This window comes from Episyrphus balteatus, chromosome 1 (genome assembly GCF_945859705.1).
Source record: "Episyrphus balteatus chromosome 1, idEpiBalt1.1, whole genome shotgun sequence".
Lineage (NCBI taxonomy): Eukaryota > Metazoa > Arthropoda > Insecta > Diptera > Syrphidae > Episyrphus > Episyrphus balteatus.
In genome coordinates this window covers 159445682-159467649 of record NC_079134.1, presented here as the reverse complement: position 1 = coordinate 159467649, position 21968 = coordinate 159445682, and the positions used below count along the sequence as shown (strand labels likewise).

The following is a 21968-nucleotide window of genomic DNA, read 5'->3' as shown; positions in this document are numbered from 1 at the left end:
CTTGATACTCCGTCTGTCACCACACAAGTTGAACGGAGGTGCCAGCAGTGCCAAGCTGTTATAATGACCATCGACAAGCACCTACACTGCGGGATTTTCTGTATTCGGCGGCGTTCAACCCGCCATCAACTTGGTCTTACCAAATTCAGAAACAAGAAACTGCCTGAAACTTGTGTGTGAAGCTTTCTGGCTTTTTTTTTACAATGAATTCGCTGACTCGCACCGCCACCTTCAATTTAGTCAACGCGAAAATCTCAAAACGAACGGTTCACTTTTATAAAACAACTTCCTCGTCGTCGTACATCGTCGTTGTACTATTCTCTATAAAAAAAAAAGAAGGAAAAATTAAATTTCCAACAAGACTAAGAGTGAGAGTCATGATAAATGGGAAATTCTTTACTGGCCTACCGGCCAATATGGTCGACAAGAGGCATCAAACCCTTAATCGTCAAGAAACACATTTCTTTTGGCCCGATGACACGCAAAATGTGTCCTCGGTGGATTCAAGGACTAAGCGAAGGACGACAACAAACAATGACCAAGTTGACAATCGAAATGGTTACCCGCCTCGAGGGGATCAATCAAATTCCGATGCCGAAAATAAGGAACGTTTTAAGAAAGAGTTCACGAGGTCAAGTATTCAATTTTATGATAATGTCGAAGACTCACCAGTGCGCAGGAATCGTAAGAAATTGACAGTTCCACCAAATAAACTTCAAAATGTTGAACCTCCAGCGAATTTGCAGGCTAAAAGGAAGGAAAACCTTACGTCAAAGATTCAGTTTGGTGATTATTCTGAGGATTTGAATAATGCTCCGAAACCAGCTGATAAAAATAATAAAGCAGAACTTGAGAGGAATAATAAAAACAGTCCGAAACTTCTCAATAAAAACCTTTCCCTTGATCCACCTGATGAAGGCCTAAATTTCATTGAAAACGATGTGAGAGATATGAGGTTATCAGCGCCACCTAGGCGTCGAAATACTTCACGAGACTCTCGTCCCAGATATGGTCCACCTCCCTTACATCTTCCAGTTGAGGATCCATTCTATTCGGACATTCACGATGACTATAATCCTCCTCCAAGAAGTCGTCCCCATCTTCCTCCACCATCAATCCGAAGTAGATACTCCGAGTCGGATCCAGATTACGATGAATACATTCCAAGACGCTCGCAACCACCCAGATCCAATTATTTCGCCCGTGATTCTTTGGATTACATTGACGGCCATCCATCTGCTCGGAATAACTATTACGATGGTGCAGTTCCATCTAGGAAACTAGGACGGCAGCAGGTGCAATCCACGTACTCCTCCGCCAATGAGTACACCAGTAATTATGGAGACTCTCCACCACCTCCACCACGGCTATCAGCCCAACAGAGGATGCCAAGAAAAGGTACGAACATCTTGAAGGTAGACAATGACATCAGGAACAATGAACAAAGACAGATGATGATACCGCCGCAACCGCAAGCAGCGACATCGCCACCATCACCCTCTCACCAGCATTTGCGGAGCAACATATGTTTCAGTGACACTGAATCAGCAGCCTCTGGCCGCCCACCACCACCTCCACCCCCCTCTTCTACATCATCAGTATCAAGCAAGAAGAACATCCGTAGCAGTGCGGTGAATAGAGTGAGCGTGGGCTTACCAGATTAACTATAAAATGCTCCAGCGGAACCATTAGAACACCATCAATGGGTGTATAATTTATGGAAGCACTTTTCCTTGTCGCGTACTGAGAGAAAGAGAGAAGAATGGCCATACAAAAAAAATGTAAAAAAAAAACAACAACAACAAAAACCTACGTCAGCCATTTTTGTTGTTGTTGTTGTTTTTGTTTTGTTTTTTTTTTTTTTTTTAATTAGTTTTAATTTTGTATGTGGATTGTGGAATAAGGTGTGATTGCAGTTTTTTTTTTTCGTTCGTTAATTTGTCATTTTTGTTGTTGTTGTTTTGTAATTTACACATACACATGCAGTAAATATATATGGAATAATTACACCACAAGATAATGATTTGTTTTTGTTGTTTTTTACTTATAGCGTGTGGATTGTGTACTTAAGTGTACTAAAAAGTGTACATTAAGTATAACGTCGTTTTATGGTGTTTATAATGCAAACGTTTTGTTATAATGAGAAAAAAAAAAGAGTTGCTATACTCAACCTACACTCAAAAATTCAGTTCCAGTGATGATTTGTTTGTTGGTTTTTTTTTTTGTTGTCTCATTTTGGTTAGAATTATTATCAAGTTGAGGGGGTTTCCATACAGTTTATTTATGGCAGTTTTGTGAGGAAAAAAATTATGATGTTTGTGGATTGTGGTGCAGAGGAGTTGAAATTTTTGTAGCGGGTGGGTAAATAGCTAAAGTGTTAAAATATTAACATACACAGAGTTGATGACATTGAAATGGGATTTTGTAAATTTTTTTTTTTTTGTAATGTTGTCAAAGATAGCAATTTATTGGAAATTTAACAGTTCTGATTTTGACGATTTTTTTTTCAAACGTAGGTAATTAAAAATACGTTAAAGTCTATAGATTAAAAATTGCCAATATTGCCGTATTGTTTTTTCAAATTAAAATTAGATTTTTTTTTAACAAAACCATTTTTTTTGCTTAAATTTCATAAAACATATAATAGCAAAAGATTCTCTAGGTAATTTAACGAAAAAAAAATATAAGGGATTAACAGACAATCTTCCATCGTTTAAGCGATAAATGCAATTTCCTCATAATCTGACTTCAAACACAAAAAAAAAATATTTTGAAAACAACGGCAATACCTAAAATATTTTAAAATACATTTTTAAAAAGCCAGAAGCTCATTCTTATCTCCTTAAATTTAAATCCACTAAATTTAATTAAGAGTTTTTGAAAAAATGGTCCTCAAACTCAAAATTAAAAAATAAATGTTATAAAAAAAAGTTAAAATGACTTTTTTCCAAACTTTTTCTTATAAAATATGAATTTATTTTAAAAAAATTTTTCGCCATATATCACACTTTTGAAAAAAAAAAATAAAAATTACTTCAATTTCAATGGGTTTTTTTTGATAAAAACTTGAATTTTTGCTTTGAAATAATTGATTTTCTCAAAGATTTTGGCAAATAAGAACTTTAAACTTTTGCTATTTAACTTTAAACAATAATAGACCAGTGCCGATGCCTTCAAAAACATTAAAAAGTACAAAAAAATCATAGTAGAATGAAACCCATTGGAAAAGGAGGTGAATATGATGAAAATTAAAGGAAAAATAAATTACGGGCGAGCCGAGTTCGGGAAGTGGGTGGGTTGAGTTTTTAATGGTAAAAAATGATTTCCGGCAAAACTACAAATCCTATAGAAAAAAGTTGTATGGCAAAGTTGTAGGTAATAAAAACATCTACAAGTTTTGTATCAACAATTTTTTCACATAACCTCAAAATGTATGTGAAAAATTCAAAAAACCAAGTTTTTGGTTTTTTATTTTTTTCTTTTTCAAAAACAAAAATTTTTCTACGAAATTTGGTGATGGTGTAAAAAAAATTTACATTAGTATACTATAGAACATGTTCTCGTAAAATTCAAAAATTTGAAAAAAGCTTGAATTCGAAAAATTTTTTATTAATATTGTTTACAATTTTGGCCTATTTATCAAATTTACACTTTAATTACTCAAAAAACGTAAGATTTATCAATGTTACATGAAATCATACGTTTTTTGAGTAATTAATAGTTTTAATTGTTTTTTTTTTTATAAATGTTAGAATTTTTGTATAAATTAAAAATTATTTAAAAAAAATGGCTCTAACGATTTTCAAATTTTATTTTCTTAAAATGCCTTTTAATAGGTACAATAAATCAAATGACATACTTTATATTGTGGTAAAAATTATTTAAAACGAAATTAAAGTGTTTATAAAAAATGAATTTCATATTTTTTTACATTACCTTCTTATAAAATACCTTAAAAATCAAATTGTAATGTTTCACTATTTTTTTCATAAAAAGTTTTAGCTTAAGAGCAAGTAGGGGAAGGTGGCCTTAAATGGCCCCCCTAAGGAAAATGTCCCATATCTCGAAAAAAAGTAACATTCAAACATAATAGACCAGGGTCGATAATTTTTGAAACCAAAAAAAATCATAGTAGAAAGCTTGAATTCGAAAAAAAATTTTTATCATTGTTTACAATTTTGGCCTATTTATTCAAATTTACACTTTAATTACTCAAAAAACGTAAGATTTCATGTAACATTGATTAATCTTACGTTTTTTGAGTAATTAAAGTGTAAATTTGAATAAATAGGCCAAAATTGTAAACAATGATAAAATTTTTTTTTCGAATTCAAGCTTTTTTCATTTTTTGAATTTTACTAGAACATGTTCTATAGTATACTAATGTAAAATTTTTTTTACACCATCAGAAAATAGACATTTTAACGAACGAAATGCCCACCGACTTTTTGAAAAAAGCTGATATTTTGACACGTGAATTTTCGATTGAAAATTAGGGTGTTTTTTTTGGTATTAAGTCAAAATAAGGTGAACAAATTAATATTTTAAATCGAATAAATTACAGTGTATTTGGGACATAATTAGGTAAGTTTTCACCAAATTTTGTAGAAAAATTTTTGTTTTTGAAAAAGATAAAAATAAAAAACCAAAAACTCGGTATGATTTTTTTGTACTTTTTCATGTTTTTGAAGGCATCGGCACTGGTCTATAAATGCTATATACTTTTCAAAGTTTAATATATTACTCTCACATTTTTTTGCTTTGCGAGTTAAAAAAATTCCAAGAAGTATTTAAATTTTTAAATTAACAAGACATCTACAAATTTCACTGATCAAATTTACCCGGGTAAAATGGCATACTCTCCAAAAATACGTGATTTTAAATGAAAAATCGAGTCAAAGGGCTCCATTTCCATTTTCTTGGAACAAGTGGTACTTAATTCCCCCAGATCTTTCTACGAGTCATTTAAAACCCTGTTCATGTTGGTTGCTCGTCTCCTTACTGTAGTTTTTGCAACTTCGAATGTTTTGGATGCTTTTTTCCAGATTTTGGGCAGAATTAAGGACTTTCCTCAGTCCAGGACTTCCTCTCTTTACATCGTTTATATTAAGCAACCATTTTCAGTATATAAAGATGAAAATGTGAAAGTAAGTATAAAATGGCATGTGAAAGTAGGTATGCCATTTTACCCGAGTACTAAGTAGGCCATGGGCAAATTTTGACCTATCAAATTTCAAATAATGGCTTGATGTTGCTAAAATTTCGTATGTGTCGATTTTGCCAGATAAACTAAAGAATTGCGTTCATAAAACTTTCTAATTATGTTCGATTCTACGATTTCTAGCAAGGGGGCCATTTTACCTTGGGGTGCCATTTTAGGCCAATTTACCCTACAATGATGCTCTTGAAGGCTTTGTCAATTCCTTACAAGAGGCTGGGATATGATTCCTGACTTCTGGTATCATAGTTCATCGCACTTATTATTGCGTAGTAGGTAGGTAATTGAAAAGTTGGGTGATGTGATAATCGACTTTCCGGCTATGGCTCACACTAATACTCGCGAGTTTAGTTTGTTACTTAATTCTTGGATTTTGTTACCAAAACAGCAAATATGTATTAATTTGTGTAGTTTGTTTTATGTAACTACTGAGTTGTAAAAAAAAACTTTGGTATTGATTCAAAATTATTTATTTATGATACATATCAGTTTTTAAAAATATGTACGAACTAAAAATCAACTTTAACTGAGGAGAATCAGTTAATGGTCATAGTCGATAGTTGATAAAAAAAACGACAATTTTGCTGAATAATTTCTGGTTTATTGGCTATCAACTATCGTTTATCGAGTTAGGCGATTCCACTCCTAATTTAAATGGAAAAAACTACATTTCAAACAACCCAGTTACGTTAATTTTTTTAGCTATAAGTTTTCTATTTTCTAGTACTGTAACAAAAATACCCAAGCTCATAAAATTCATCAAAGTGTGAAAAGACATAAATCGGTCTAAGCTGATAGCTCCTTAAGTAATCCTCTATAAATTACTTTTTCTATGGGCTTTCCACATTACACATTATTTTTTTGTTTCTCAAACCTAATCCATTTAGTCATTCGTCCTCGTATAAATCCCATTCAAACAATCACAAAAAAAAAAATCCCCAATCAATAATCCCCAAAAGACTAAACAAAAAAATCATCTAAAAATACATCATCGTCAAATAATCATTGTTTAACCTTTGGTTGTTGATAAAAATCCTTTAAAAAAAAAAAAACATAAAAACAAAAAAAACTATACATCGGTTTTTCATTGAAACACAAAAATTGAACATTGTAAAATGGTTCCCACCATCACATCCGTATCCGTCCTCGTCACCATCGTCGACAACACCGCGTGCTTTTGCTATATTCGTATCCTTTTGTTGGTAATAACAAGTTTTTTTTACAACAATCTGTTGTTGTTGTTGTGTTTTTTTTATATTTTCCATTTTGGGCGGATAATTTTTTGGCATCCGTTTTCCAACAAAAAAAATTGGCAACACAAAAAAAAAAAAATACACACACACCCAAGATTAGATAGAATGAATTTTCCACGAAAAGTGTCATAACGTAAACAAAACACATTCACATAAAATAAGCCAACAGAAAAACTTTTTGTCTTTTTTGTTTTGTTGTTGTTGTTGTTGTTGGTTTTGCATCCAAAATAAACAAGGATATTGTTATGAACGTGAAAAGCGATGACGAAGTTGAAATTAATGTCACCGGGTCATAAAAGCATATCTACTATATAAAATACATTAGTTCACTGAACCTTCAAGAATATGCGAATTGGATGACCTCTAATGCGGATGTTTTTATATTTTAGGAATTTGGAGTAAGTTGTAATATGTGGAAGACATTTAATATTGAAACTGTTATACTGTAACTGATTTCGAAGAAATTTCTTTCGAAAGTAATGAAATTTTGAAATTACTTTAAGAGGATTGGACGTTTTCCAGCTAAAAATAATTACCTAACTTTGAACTATTTTTGTGAAATTTTAGGATCTTTGCAATATTGTTTGGCCTTAGCATTGGTTTTCATCGCCAGTCTGGTGTTAACTACAGTGATTTTACTTTCATTGAATAGCAAGGTAGAACTGAGCTAGATGGAGAAGCCTGCTGCGTTTACATCGAAATTTTCTTCTAAGTGCAATTGAGGACCTTGCATCAAAATTTTCAAATATCGATGTACTTTATTATTACGTATTTTAAAAAACGTCTATATTAGAAATCGCAATGTCAAGTTTTACATTCGTAACAGATGGAGTGACTTTATCTTCAGAACTCGCTGCTGGAGAGCAGAAATGTCGTAGTGAAATTCATCTGTTTTAATTTTATGATTTTCTTATTTTACTTCTCTTGAAAAATGGTGTTTTGTGTTTTTAAATACACCAAAATCATCAATATTTTTAAGATTTATCGAAATTAAGCAAGCAGATTTTGAGATATAAATAATACGCAATAGTACAAGTGGCAGGGATATCTGACCCAAAAAGCAAATGAAAAACGTTCTTGAAAAGTGTAAGAAATAAATACAAAAATGTATTTACCATATCTTACAATTTTTACAATTTGTATTAATCAATAAGATTTTTCAATTTAAAAAAAGTTACACATACGGCACAGTGACCCGCAGTAAGTAAGCAATCAAAATAATTAGAACAAATTTATAGCTGACTAAACAATTACACCAGTTCACCTATGTTGACTATTCAATAAATGTAAAAATTTTACATGTCGGATGCCAAGATTTCGGAGTCATTAAGCGAAAATGGGTTAAGCATTTTTTGACCACTAACCCACGCAGAAAACAAATCATAAAACAAAATGTCGGAAGTTGACTTTTGCAATGTGAATTTAATTCTAAAAATTTTCTACTCAAAAATGGCTTTAACGATTTTTATTTTAAAAATACGTGTAGGTATGTATTTGTAAAAATAAGGAACATTAATATTTTTTCACTTTTTTCTTAATTTTTGGCTTTCTTGTAAACGAATTAACATTTTTGTAGATTTTATTTTAAAACTAAGACAAATTTTTTAAAAAAAGATCATTTTTAGGAGAAAAACAAAACTATTTTTTTTTTTTAATTTTGTTTTTGAAATTTTCTTTTAATTGCAAACTAGTTTTTTTTTTATGACATGACAATTTTATTAAATTTTTGTGAATTAAAAAAACAATCGTATTTTTTGAACAATTTAAATTTTTTTCACAAAATTCTTTTTTATACAAGAAATAAAATTGCATACTTGGTTTGGAGGTCAAAATCATTTAAAATAATAACACTGGTTAACAAGGGTTCTGTTGCCGGAACAAAAATATACTTTTCTGAAGGTTTTTGGTGTGCTGAACTCGAATCCGAAGTCAAAAAAATTCTAGCAGCTCCCGTTTTTGAGATATTACCGTTAGAAAATGCAAAAAAACGTTTTTTTGAGTTTTTCCGACCTTATTCTATTGTATAAGGAAAATTGTTTGAGCATATTTAGTAACGGTTGCTATAAGAACTATTTCCCATCTTTCGATACTTGTTTAAATCTTTTCAATATCTTATGTATTGCCCGAGATATCTCAAACTGAAGTCAGTGGGTTTGGCTTCATATATTATAAAGAAGATAATGACATTATAAAATTTTTAAAAATATCAAACAACTGAGGATATCTCGGGAAGTAAAAAAGATATCGGAGAGATTTAAACAGATTTAAAAAGGTGGTAAATAGTTCTTATAAAAAACCTTACTAAATATGGTCAAACAATTTTCCTTATATAAAAGAATAAGGTCCGAAGTGCTGCACTTTCTAACGGTAATATCTCAAAAACGGGAGCTGCTAGAATTTTTTTGACTTCGGATTCAAGTTCAGCACACCGAAAACCTTCAGAAAAGTATATTTTTATTCCGGCAACAAAAAAAAAGTTTAATTTTGTAAACCAGTGTAATGGTTTTCTAATTTAAAAAAACAAATTTTATATTATTTTTAAAATTTGTACCCCTACATTTTTCATTTCTTAGTTATAAGATTTTATTTAAAATTATTCTATTATGAATTTAATTTTACTATGGTATTTTTTATTCTAAACATAAAAATCAATATTTTAATTATATAGTGGATACTAAATATTGTTTGGAAACATGACGAAAAGTCAAAATAAATTTTTTGTAAAGTCATTTTTTTCGTTAAAATAGCGTTGCCACACACAAGTTCCCGGTTTAAAGCAGCAGAATTACTTGCTCTCACGTTTTTATGTTTCTTGTATCTCTGTCATGCATTTTATTATTAGTTCGTTTGAGTTTTTCGGGATGCAACTATAAATATGTCCATTTTGACTTTTTTGATTGCAAAAATCATAGCTCTAAAAACGAACAGTGTTCAATTTATGAGCAACCAAAAATAATATCACAATATTTCAAACATAGTTGCAAAGACGAAATTTTTACCATTAGTGACAACAGAGAAAACATCATCAACTTTGCAGATTAAAGTTACTATAGAAGAATTTTTTTTGTTTTTCTTTATCTTAGTAAGGGACACCCTGTATAATTGCCTCATGGCTTTGTAGTCAAATAAGCCAAAATCATGTGCGTCTTTTGGTTTATCAAAAAGTAGAAAATACACAAAAAAACATACATATTTTTATCTAGTTGGGTTTGGAAGCCAGACTGTGTCAGTTTTTTCATGAGTACCGCCACTTAACGTCAAAAGAATTTCTGCATCTCATCTTATCCGTTTGATAAATATGTTACATCCCCGTAGATAAAATTATTCAAAAATCGATAACCTAATAATATTGATGTGCTGGAATCACTATGAAGACATTAAACGTCAATTTTATAAATATTTCTCTGAATTAATGTCTCAACTCAAGTAAATCGACGTGTATAAATTTAAAGTTGATCATCTTTTCATCGAATCAATGACACTTAAGCGACTTCATCCAATAAATTTCGCTCTTACTGCCAAAGCTTTACATACATAATATCGTATATATTGTATACAAGTTCATAAGTACTCTTCATAAAGACCAACCATAAGGATTATTGAATTTTGTTTATGTCGCCTTGAAGCATCATCATCATTATCATCATTGTCGCCGACACTCATCCATCCATCCATATCCTCCACTCATCCTTCACGTTTTGTTTATTCATTTTCTTTTTTCTGCCCTAGCCCTCATATCGGGGATGATGGCCATCATCACTCGTTGTTAAGGCGTCATGTTGCTAATTTCAACAGCCGTATATATCCGTTCGAAACCCATCACTATTGACCTGGACTATTCTTAGCAAGGACATCAGGACACTCTCGCAGTTGGATGTTTCAATCGAGGATGTACTCAATATAAACAGCATCATTGGTGCATCAAAATACTTCCGGTTGACGACGCAGGAGGCAATGAGTGAACGAGCAGCTATATAGCGTCTCTCTCTCGGTGTGATGATAACGATGATGATGGCGATATGGCTAGGGCGGCAATGATGATGATGATGCTGCTATTTGGTCATTAAAGCGGAATTCAATTTTATTTCAGTGCCAGTTTACTTTTTATTGCTTTCACCTCAGTGTAAATAGTTTCCTCCTTCCTCAACCTCTACAAAATCCTCTTACTACATTTTCTGATCCTTTTTGCAACAAACCAAAACCCATGCAGTATTAATTCTTTCTTTTCTTTTTTTTTTTTTGATTTTTTTTTCAACCTCATACAAATCGATGTCCGACTATTTTTACGAAGATTATGCGAGAGGCTTAGACTTAGCTCCTATGGCATAATTCTCTTGTGGATCATTTCCAGGAAAAGGATTTAAGCGAAACCGTTTTGATCCGCTGAATCCACACAACTCCCAGTTAGGTAAGCGATACATTTCAAAATACCTCTGTGAGTCGTTCAAATGTGAACCAGTTTCCCGGAGGCTGATTTACTTTCTACTATGTTATTGGAATTTTCTGTTTTATGCAGTGAGTTGAGTTGATACAGTGAGTGTAAAGGTGTAGGTAATAGTAAGGATACATTTTGGATTCGTTTGAAAAAAAAGTCGTTGTCTAAGCTAAAAATTTCTTCTGAGCAATAAAACCATTTTAAAATTTTTACAATACGCAAAAAGTATTAAAATAATTTATTAAAAACAATCATTTCTAATGAAAAAAGTAAAAAAATCACTTTCATCACCAAAAATCCATTTTTTTTTTATATAACGACCTGTAATAAATTTTTTACCATCTGAATTCTGAAAGCCTTTTATTTCAGCTCAAATTATTTATACTGATCATGTCTGTGCGACTTCTAAAAGAAAAGCTAGAATTTTTTGAACGCAATCAATTTTCATCAAAAAAGTGAAAATATCAATCTTTTTTATCTTCTAACGCCATTAAAATAATTTTTTCTTAACACAACCTATAGTAAATTTTATATTTTAAAGAAGCTTATTATTTCGCCTTTTTTTTGACGCTTCAATCATATTTCCACGATGTTTACAAAAGAAGTAAGAACTGTTTAAAGACAACCATGTCGAAATTTCAAACTGAGAATACGGTACTTCCCAAACTGGTGGCTGGTCATGGGCAACATATCTCGACAGATGTTCTGATGTATTTCTGAAGTTTTTTTTAATTTAACATTGTTGTGACTACAAAATTGATTCAAATTTTTGCACACAAATCAGTTAAAAACGGTAAAAGAACTTCGGACAAAAAAACTTGTTCTTCCCGTTATTCGATCAAAAATCTTCTTAAAATACCGATTTGCGCAAGCATGCGCACGGTCATAGACTATATGTCCTTTAAGTTTGAGATTTTTTGAATGCTACAAAAATTTATAAAAATAAAAATCCACCCCAAAATACCCCAAAATGATCAAAAGATCATGTTTCGAAACGCACGAGACTTAAAAAAAATCTTATCAGACCTCTAAATTTGCTTTTCATTATCTTTCGAATGGCTTTTTTAAAATTGTCAAAAAAAAGTTCTCTACCTATAATCACTACTTTGTCAAGGGTCTACCTCATGTTTTAGTTTTATAAAACCATTGGGCACGTTCAAACACCTATCGGATAGGCTATCTGGGATACCCGTATCTGGAATATCTTTTTGAACAAAGAGGTATCCAGATAGCTTGCCCAAGCAGCTACTAAAAAAATATGTAAATATTGAGAAGAGGAAACTTTTTCTTTTGAGCAAATTATCTACATTTTTTTTATTGTTGAGAAGTACTTGCACAATCGCTTTGACTTTATTTCTTGCAATTTTTTTTTATTTTGAAGCTGAATAATCGCCCGAAAAGTAATCAAAATAAAAAAAAAGCCAAATGTGTATTCGCTGATCACTTTGATACCTAAGGTATACCAGAAATTCTGGGATACCTTCAGATTATTTTTTGACAGAAAATGGTTCGTTTCCTTGCTAATTTTTAACATTGTTTACAACAACAAAAAGCTATCCGATAGCTTTATGTTAGCTCTTTGAACGTGCCCATTTATAACTTGGTTTTGAAATTTTTTAGAATTTTTTCAATACTACTGTCAATTTAAAAATAAATTTATCTATTAATTAAAACAAAATTCAACTCTCTGAAATGTCGCGTTTAGGAAATAGCCCATTTTTTGCAATTTTGTTTTACCCCAATTTACCCTATTAATTGACGGAATTTTTAAAAGTAATTTAGGTATGTGTATTCATCTTAAGGTTATTATCTTTTAAATAAGTTGCAGGAGATTTTCGTATCTCTAATATCTCAATTTGTTTGAGTTTATTTGAACATTTTATTAATAAATACCGTTTAAATTTTACATATGTAAATAAAAAAAAAAAAATCAAAAATTTTCAAAAAAAGAAAAATATCCAAAAACGGTAGGTATGGCGTTTTTTTCAAAATTTAACTTTCTTGGAAACTTTTTTTTCCTTGGTTAATTCTAAAATTTAAACGGCTACCAAGCCTAAACTTTTCCTTCAATTAGCGGAACATTCCATCAAATCATTCCATCCTTTTTTTGGAAACAAGTGGAACTAAAGATAAGAGAATCTACAAATAACCAGTTTTACTGTATTCCGATTCCGATAGTTAAATAAAGTCAAAAAAGTGGCTTAGTGAAAAAAATATTTGTTTTAATAGGTAAATGTGCAATGCAGGTTTCATTAACACAAACTCCTGATCCCAACAGCGACTAAATTGGGAAAAACTTTAAAATTGTGGGTTTAAAATTTTTCTTTGCAATCTTATCAAAAATTGTGGGCTGTTTAGCAAAACGGACTTCACATTCGGATTCAGCATACCAAAATACATTTAGAAAGATTTGTCTGGTGAAAATAGCTGCATATTTCTTTTTTGCCTTATTTTTTTTTTTTGGTTTTTTGAATGACTTTTTCAGATTGAAATTGCTATAAAAACCGAATACGGACGTCTTCGGGTGAGATTTTTTTTTTTAACTATTGCTGAGATTCAATACTATCTAGGAAAACCTATCCGCCAACAGAGGCAGACGGAGGCAGTAGTTAAAACCTAATTTTAACCTAAAGAGTCACTAAAATTGAATGTTTTTTTGTCAAAAAAATTGTATTCAATTCTTCTTCGCTAAACTAATGTACCATATTGTTTGTCAATTTATTTTAAGCCTATTTACAAAAAAAATTGGTTCAAACCTTTAAATTTTAAGGAAAATAGATCATTTTGAAACTACTTGTATTTTTATCAGTTTTCACTGTTTTTCAACTTTGAGCGATAATCTCCAGGACCACAATTTTTTTTTTGAAAAACAGTTTTCATTTTCTGATTCTTCAACTAATTTACTGTTAGAAACACGTGCAGTATCAAAATAAATCGTACTTCCGAAAGTTGGATTTTTTCCGCCTTTTCCCCACTGTGCGTTGGTTTGTTTGATTGGCGAAATAGAACAAGGCAGAAATAATCGTATGCTTTGTTCGATTTCACTTGTCAAAAAGTTTTTTTTTTATAGAAAAAAAGTATATTTTTTTTAATGCTGAGCTTGAATCCGAAGTCAGAAAAATTCTATCACATTACGTTTTTGACATATTACCATGCCAAAACATCACAAAAATAGTGTTTTGGACGTTCATTTACGGAAAAATCAATCTTAAAAACAATTTTTTGTTTTTTTTTTCAACTTTTCTAAATATTTTCTAAAAAAAGTGTAGTTTTTCCACATAATCTTAAAAAATAGTTTTAAATCTAAATAATTGCATTCCAAACTTTTCAAAAATCAAAATATTTTTCGGTAACCTTTTTGATTGAAAAATAGGCTATTTTTTCAAATTAAATTCGTTAAAAATCCAAAAATTATCTTTTTGCTCAAAAAACATTTTAAATAGATAGAAAACATAACAAACTAATTTTGAACCAAGTTTAGCTAAAATCCAATCATTTTTGTAAAAGATAAAAATAAAAAATAAAAAAATCCTATTTTTTCATTTTTTTTTTCAATATTTTTGAGGTTATATAAAAAAATGGTTTGAGTAAAAGTTGTAGATATTTATACTATCTATAACTTTTGCACTTAACTTTTTTCGATAGGAGGTCTAATTTTTACAGAAATCGTAAGAAACCACGATTTTTGACACCCACCCCCTTTCCCTCAATTTGTTTGTAGGCAATTTATTTTTCCCCTTTCATATACCATTTATCCTAAATTTTCCCACCTTCTAATTTTTTCAACTTTTGCCCTCTGAAAACCGGATTGGCATTCTGGTCTATTTAGGTTTTGATAAAATTCATACTATTTATATGTGTATGTCAGTCACATAGTCATTCCAAAGAATTTTAAAAATATTTAAGAAATAATGTTTAACTCACTGTACACTGCACCATTAGAAGCTATTGCTTTGCTGAAATAAAAAAAAAATGGAAAACTCTTCAAAATGATCACAGTTGACTGCAATACACAACACATATATGAAGTAAGATACACCATAATGATGAGTAATAAAAAGGATATGTTGTGGAAAAATCGATTTCAGTAAAAGTTCGAGTAGTTAAAGAGCTTATCAGTCTTAAAAATTAAAATAAATATTTTCCTTCTTATTTAACTTTTTCTAACTTTGAAAAGAAATAAAATTTTTAAATTTTAAATTATGAAAGTTAAAAAAAAAAGTTGTAACTATTGACACACACAAAATGAATCTCTGCAAAATTAATTTCATATAAATTCAATGAATATTGCTTTCCTGGAAAATTAAAACTTGATAGTTATTGAGTTTCGTTTTCATATTTTTATGATTTTTTATTTTCGTCCTTTTTGTAGGTATTTTCGATACTTTTTTTTTGTGTGTGTCCATGGTACTGAAGAGCTGACCTGAACTTTATATTATATCTATAGAGTTGAGTCCATTCAAATTTACATAATAAAGGAGAGAAAAAGAAGCCCTCCTTTTTCCTCGTTCCTCGTCGAAATAATTGCTTAAATTATTGATGATAGCAATGGTTTCAGTTTCATGATGGTACGCGATGGGGCGATAGGGATGGTTCAAAAGGATCGTTGCATTTACATGAAAAGAAATCATTAAGTATAATGAGAAGTTAATCGGTGAATAATAGAATAGAATTTTATCACTATTCTGCTCGTTCGTTCACCAGGGATTTGCTCTCTCTCATACTCTCTGTTTTTGGTATCATTTGGTTGGAATTAGATTTTTAGTGTTCCTATGAAATTATTTTATGCATAAATGAGTTTGCTTTTTCATAAACATAGTAGAATGAGGTTTTTAGTAGATAGGGATGGAATTTGTTTTGCTAGTTGATTGCGTTGCTGTATTAAGTATATCATAGAAATAATTTGGTGGACTTTGGTTTTAATGAAACAATAAAGAAGATAAACAAACTATGATGTTTCCTTGGGAAAGAGCACAAATATTTATGAATAGAGTATAATCTTACAAAATATAATTTTCACTGAACAAAAAATAAATTATTTCCGGGAGCAAACAAGAAAATAGGCAGGATTTATTTTGGCAATATAAACAAAATAAATACAATGGATGGATATCTTCAGAAAATGTTAATTTTTCTAGCTAAATTTCCACATTCGGCCTGATTGCACTTTGTCAATATTACTCAACAAATAAAAACAAAAAAAAACTTACTTACTTACCTGTTTTAATTTGTGACATTACATTTATTAGGATGGTAGAAAATGCCATCTGTCTATCTTTCTTTCCGTCTGTATGTACCTCGAGTTAGAGATTGAACTACTGTAGTGATTTTCTTCAAACTTCCCTAGAGAAGAAATTTAATTTTTTTTACGACCAAAACTAACGGAAATAGAAAAGTTACTTTTTTATAAAACTGCTCCAACGATTTTAAAATTTTTTGTGTAGTATTCAATAAGAGCAAATATCATATCAATACAAATTTTACAAAATTAAAAAAAAAAACAAATTTTTGGATTTTTGAAAAATATTTCAATTTTTTTTTTTTTTTTGAAAAATCTTTTTTTGAAAACCGGTTGATGAATTTCATCAAAATTTTTATTTTCTTAAAAATAGCATACCAACTTTTTTTTTTAATGTAAGAAAATTTGTATATATAAAAATTATTTTTATAAAAAATGGATCAAACGATTTTCAAATTTTTGAAGTGAAAACTTCTTTAGTATCGTAGTGATTTGAAACAAGATGAAACGAAAAAGCGACACGAAAAATCAATTGATCATAACTTTTTTGTTATGATGGATAGATGAATGAAATTTATACAGTAGATAGGTAATTAAATAAATTTTGATTGTGCAATTAATTTCATATTCAAAATTCTGAGATAACGGTGAAAAGATGTTTTTTTTTTTAAACACGTTATATCTTTTGGTCTAAAGCAGATATTTTATTTAAGTTTAAGTTTAATACGCATGTTGATAATTATTACCTTTCATTTAATATATCACTTATAACGGTACGTGTTCTACAAGTTATATAATCTTAAATTGAAAAACTTGAAAAAAACCTCAAAATGAAATTTCGACATGGTTGGCTTTAAAAAATTCTTACGTTTTTTGTAGGCATGGTAGAAATATGATTGAAGCGTCATATAAAAGGTGAAATAATAATGATATATAATTTATTTTAGTTTGTTATTTAAAAAATGGATTTAATGGCGTTAGAAGAGAAAAGAGATTGATTGTTTTGTTTTTTTTTTATGAAAACTAATTGGGTTAGACAAATTCTAGCTCTTTTTGTAGATGTTGTATAGACATGGTCGATATAAAGACTTTGAGCTAAAACAATAAGCTTTCAGATGATATAAAATTTATTGTAGGTTGCCATATAAAAAAAGTGATGGAATAAAAAAAAAAGTTATATTTTTTCGATTTTTTTTTAAATGATTTCTAAGGTTTCACTTCAACCACATGTGAATTGCACACATGATTTTTTTTATAAAACTTCCTTTTTTTTAAAAGATCATTTAAACCGATGCAATGTTTAATTAATTATAAAAGTCGTGTATTTTATTTTTTTTTTAATTTTTTAAAGGACAACTTCAATAAAGGACACAAATCCCAAATACAATTTGGAACTTATCGATGTAAATCCCAAACGAAAATCAAACTGACTGCATCTTATAGAAATTTAGCTTTTGAGAATGCAACAACAGAAACTTTTACAATTCTAACAAAAATGTTTGACCGAATAAAGCCCGATTATTACAAATTACTAAACAAATAGAAATAGGTTGCTATATCTCTGGGGCTTAAAGTAATGCATATGAGATTTATTTATATAAAACAACATATTTTGCATAAGGTTGATTTATGGTTTAGGCTCAAATCAATTGGGAACACCTAGACTATATGGCCAGTCCGATAATGTGTAACCTCTCTGGATTTCATTAGCGATATTAAAGGTTCAACTTCGAATTGATTTTATAAAGACATCTATAGAGTCTTAAAAGTAAAAGTAAGGCCGAATCGGTGCATAGTGTACCCTTTCATGTATTTTGGCGTCAAAAATCATTTGCATGTCCATTTGAAGTTTTTTTTTCGACAATCATTATTCACGGGAGGTACCTGTCATAGAACGGATTTTTTTGTTTCTCTAAATGACTGATTAATTTTCAACAAATTTCTTTTATATTAAAGTTTCTATATTATGCAGCTTTTATAACCAATATTTTGGAAAAATACTTTACTGTAATAAAAAAAATAGAAACTTTTCTTTTGAAAAATCAAATTTGCAAAAACGGGGCATTGATTTTTTTTTAAATGATTAGAGGTGCAACTGCTTTTGAAGTTATGCTTTAATGTGAGACAATTTATTTATTTTATATTTATTAACATAGTTTGTAGCGGTGTCTGTAAGAAACTATTTTTTTTCCATTTTATTTATAAATACCTATATAAAAAATACTTTAACTATTTTAATTTTTTTCTAAGAGATGCATCTTCGTAAAAGAAATCCATATGCAACATATTTATGTCCTTAAATTCATTTAATGTGAAGGGGGGGGGGGGGGTTAAGTTTAATTCGTACCAAAGGAGGCATGAGTTCATGAATTTCTTGTGATGTATTTATTAAAAAAAATACGTTAATTTGTTATTGTAAAATAAAAATCATTAACAATTTTGAAAAAGCTCTCCAAAGTTACCTCATTAATGTATATGAACAGAATAGTGTTCAAAATTTCATAGAATCGGTGCAGTTGTTTTTAAGTTATAGAGGGCATTAACTTTGTAAACGTGAGTTGTGGGGAAAACATTTCAAAATTTAAAGCTTTGGTTCATAAAAGAATTTTATTCATTTTTATTAAATACCTAACTAAATATTATTTTTTTTTGTTTTCTTTAATATTGAAATAATCTTATTTTGTAAGAAAATAAAGTTAAATAATTTTAAGGGAATAAGTTGGTCTTTTATAATCAGAAGAAAACAAAATAAATTAAAAAAAAATTCATTTTAACCGTGACAAAAAAAGAAAAAAGATATGTTAGTTTTTAATTCTTGTTCGAATCAAACAAAAGTTTTTTAAACCAGTTGTAATTTTGCAAAGATTGAGCTATTTAAAAGAAATCGAAACCAAAGAACATAAAAACCATTATAACTTCATAACTTTTTCGACCCACAATTACCTCAGGAACTTACGTTTTTTGTCAGTGGTGGTGACTTCGGGAAATGTTTTAAATTTCCAAAGTTATGAGTTTCTGAGAGCTTAGGAGCTTGTCAAAGAAAAAATAGGGCCAACAACTCATACTATTTGACCGATAAGAAAATTCACTATTTCTGACGAAGGTCAAAATCATAACTTAATGTTGTTCCTACTCAATCCTTCCATCAAAAAAAATTCAAATCAGAAATACTGTAAATATGTTAATTCATTGAACAAATACCTATAACCACTGGTAAAATTGCGTGACTCAATTTAAAGCCCAGGAAATCCAAATATGAATATATTTCCATTTAATATCTTACTTAATCTCCTTATTAACACCATTAGCTAAATATTATTTTTTTATCATTAACCTTTCATAAAAACTTAAACTAAAAAAAAAAAATTAAACAAAAAACCTAGTTATTTTTTTCAATGAAAATGCAAATGTGATACCTGACAACAACTATCCATTAATTTCCCCATTATAACGAGCACAACTTTTATATTAATGACTTTTTTTCTCTTCTACTCTCTTTGCTTCTCCGCCTCTAAAAGTATCTTTCAATGTTTTAACAACCTAAGGATAATTATATTTACCCGCCATTTTACAAGCAATTGTGTGGTTTTTGTGGTAAACCTTGGGCCTTTACTCTCTTCGTTGTTTTTTTCCCTTAGAACAACAACAAAAATAGAAAAAAAAGTAGAAAAAAAATATATTTAATTGCAACGCCATTGAAACGTAACAGGTATATCCGGCCAAGAAAAACCAAAACATCGCAGGACTTGAAGCTCCTTTTTTTAGTTTTATGTAGTTTTTTTTTGTTTCTTTCTCTAAGAATTGTTAGTTGCTTTTTTTTTTTTTTAATAAAATAAAAGTCCGTTCTTATACATTTTTTTGAGGTGTGTATTCCCCAGTTGGATGGAAATTAATTAACCTTTTACAGTTTGGTGTGCACCGACAACATCCACCATCAGTGCCATCAAAGTTACATTGTGGTGTTGTCCTTCCATATTTTTTTTTTTTTTTTTGTGTCCGAAGACCAAAGCCCTACTTCGTTCAATTTCATTTTTGTTGGAATTGAAACGAGGAGGGACAAGACAAAAAAAAAATATTCTCTACTGTTAGTGTCATGGCAAAGGATATTATTTGATGGAATTATGTCACATTTTTATTGAAATGAAAATGAAAATTAAAATTTTCTCTGTTTTTTTTTTTTTATTATTTTTTGTTGGTTACTGTGCCAAAAAGGAATTTTTTTTAGCTCTGCAGGAAATAGGTCTGTAAAAGTTCTTCTATATATGACATTGGTTCTAGGTCAGAATATGGTTCTTTTGTTCCAATCAACTGCAGATGTTGTAGGAGAAGACATGGTTCATATATTTTTTTTTCTTTTTTAAGTCAACAAAACATTACCTAGTTGTTGGTTGGAGAGGGGGGAAAATCTTGTTTAAAAAGTAAGGTAAGGATATTTTCAATTAGTGCTAGCGTCAAAACTACTTTTACTCGTTGTTATAGAGTTTTTAAAAAAGGACTCGAGGGGCAGAGTTAAAAAAAATAATAATAAAACATAACACAATTAAATTATCGTTTGTGAGAAAAAGAGAAGAAAACTTTTTTGTTTTAATTTTTTTGTAAAATGTTAGTTAACGCGCCGGAGGGAGGTGAGTTTTTTTGAAAGGATTTCATTTATAAGACTTAAATTCTTTTGTTAAATAAATCCTTTTTGGAAGAAAAAAAAATTAAGTTTAGACAAATTACGCATAGTCTAATGGAAGTTACGAAAGAGCTTTTGGAATGATTTCATTGTCTGTAAGCCAGTTACTAGGTTATGTATAGAATTTTATTTGGAGTTAGTTAATTATTGTTTGTGTGAACTGAGTAGGCGACGTCTAGGTAAAAACTTTTGTTTTAAAACTATTTTTAGAATTAATGACTTGTGTGCCTTTTTTCATTAAGGACAAATTTTAGACATCGAATTCTTATTTAAGACAAACTTAGTTGGCCTTGTTTTATTTTAAATATAGAGCAGAGTAGCCACTAACCTCGTCTTTTTGGTAGGAGAAAGCTCTTGCGTCAGAAGTGGTATTTTAGATTTTTGGCAGATTGCAGTTAAATTTTAAATACAGTAAAATACAAGATCTAATGATGGCAATTCAGAATCCTCGCTAAAGGACACAGAAAATTGATTAAGTACAAAAAAATATCACAAGTATAAAAATTAAACATAGATAAATTACACGAGTAAGAGGTTATATTTCTGTATATCAGTTATAATTGCCATTTGTCACTTGTCACCTTCTTCTTTCTCCTTTGCACTAACCACTTCATACTAGCCACTTGCCTATACATTTGCAGCCAGCAAAATCAATTGTCTACTCATTTCCTTCAAAAAAAGCAGTTGCCTTTTTTATCAAATTTTTACCGATCGATGAAACCAAATACTTGCTTTTGGAAGGGTACCCCGAGGGTATGTTCTATAAGTATTCAATTTAATTACCATAATATGTGAGCCTCTTAGGTATCATCACCAATCTAAAAATTATTTTTCAAGCTGAAATTTTTAGCGGATTATTTATGAAGAGAATATTGAGTTAAAAGTAAAATGATTCAGATTTTGCGTAAAAAAATTAACACCCTAAAGTCTTTGCAAAACTTCTTTTCTTTAGTTGCAAAAAATTCTACCGAAAGTGAACATGCACAAATAAAAATGCATTGCATAGATACATGTGTATATACACCAGATTTCATCCAATTTACATCCCAATATCAGATTTCATACACGTATATATTTTACAACCTCAGAAACATTAAATTTAATTTTTTTTTTTGAATACAAAATAACGGTACCTACCTACTTAC

General features: G+C 29.7%; 1 protein-coding gene across 1 annotated transcript; it reads left to right on the top strand.

Annotated features, from left to right (window-relative positions):
- Positions 1-216: 216 nt before the first annotated feature.
- Positions 217-1808, top strand: LOC129907113 (serine/arginine repetitive matrix protein 1). Its single transcript, XM_055983182.1, has one exon. The coding sequence runs from the start codon at positions 378-380 to the stop codon at positions 1662-1664; it is 1287 nt and encodes a 428-aa protein (XP_055839157.1). The 5' UTR covers positions 217-377; the 3' UTR covers positions 1665-1808.
- Positions 1809-21968: the final 20160 nt, after the last annotated feature.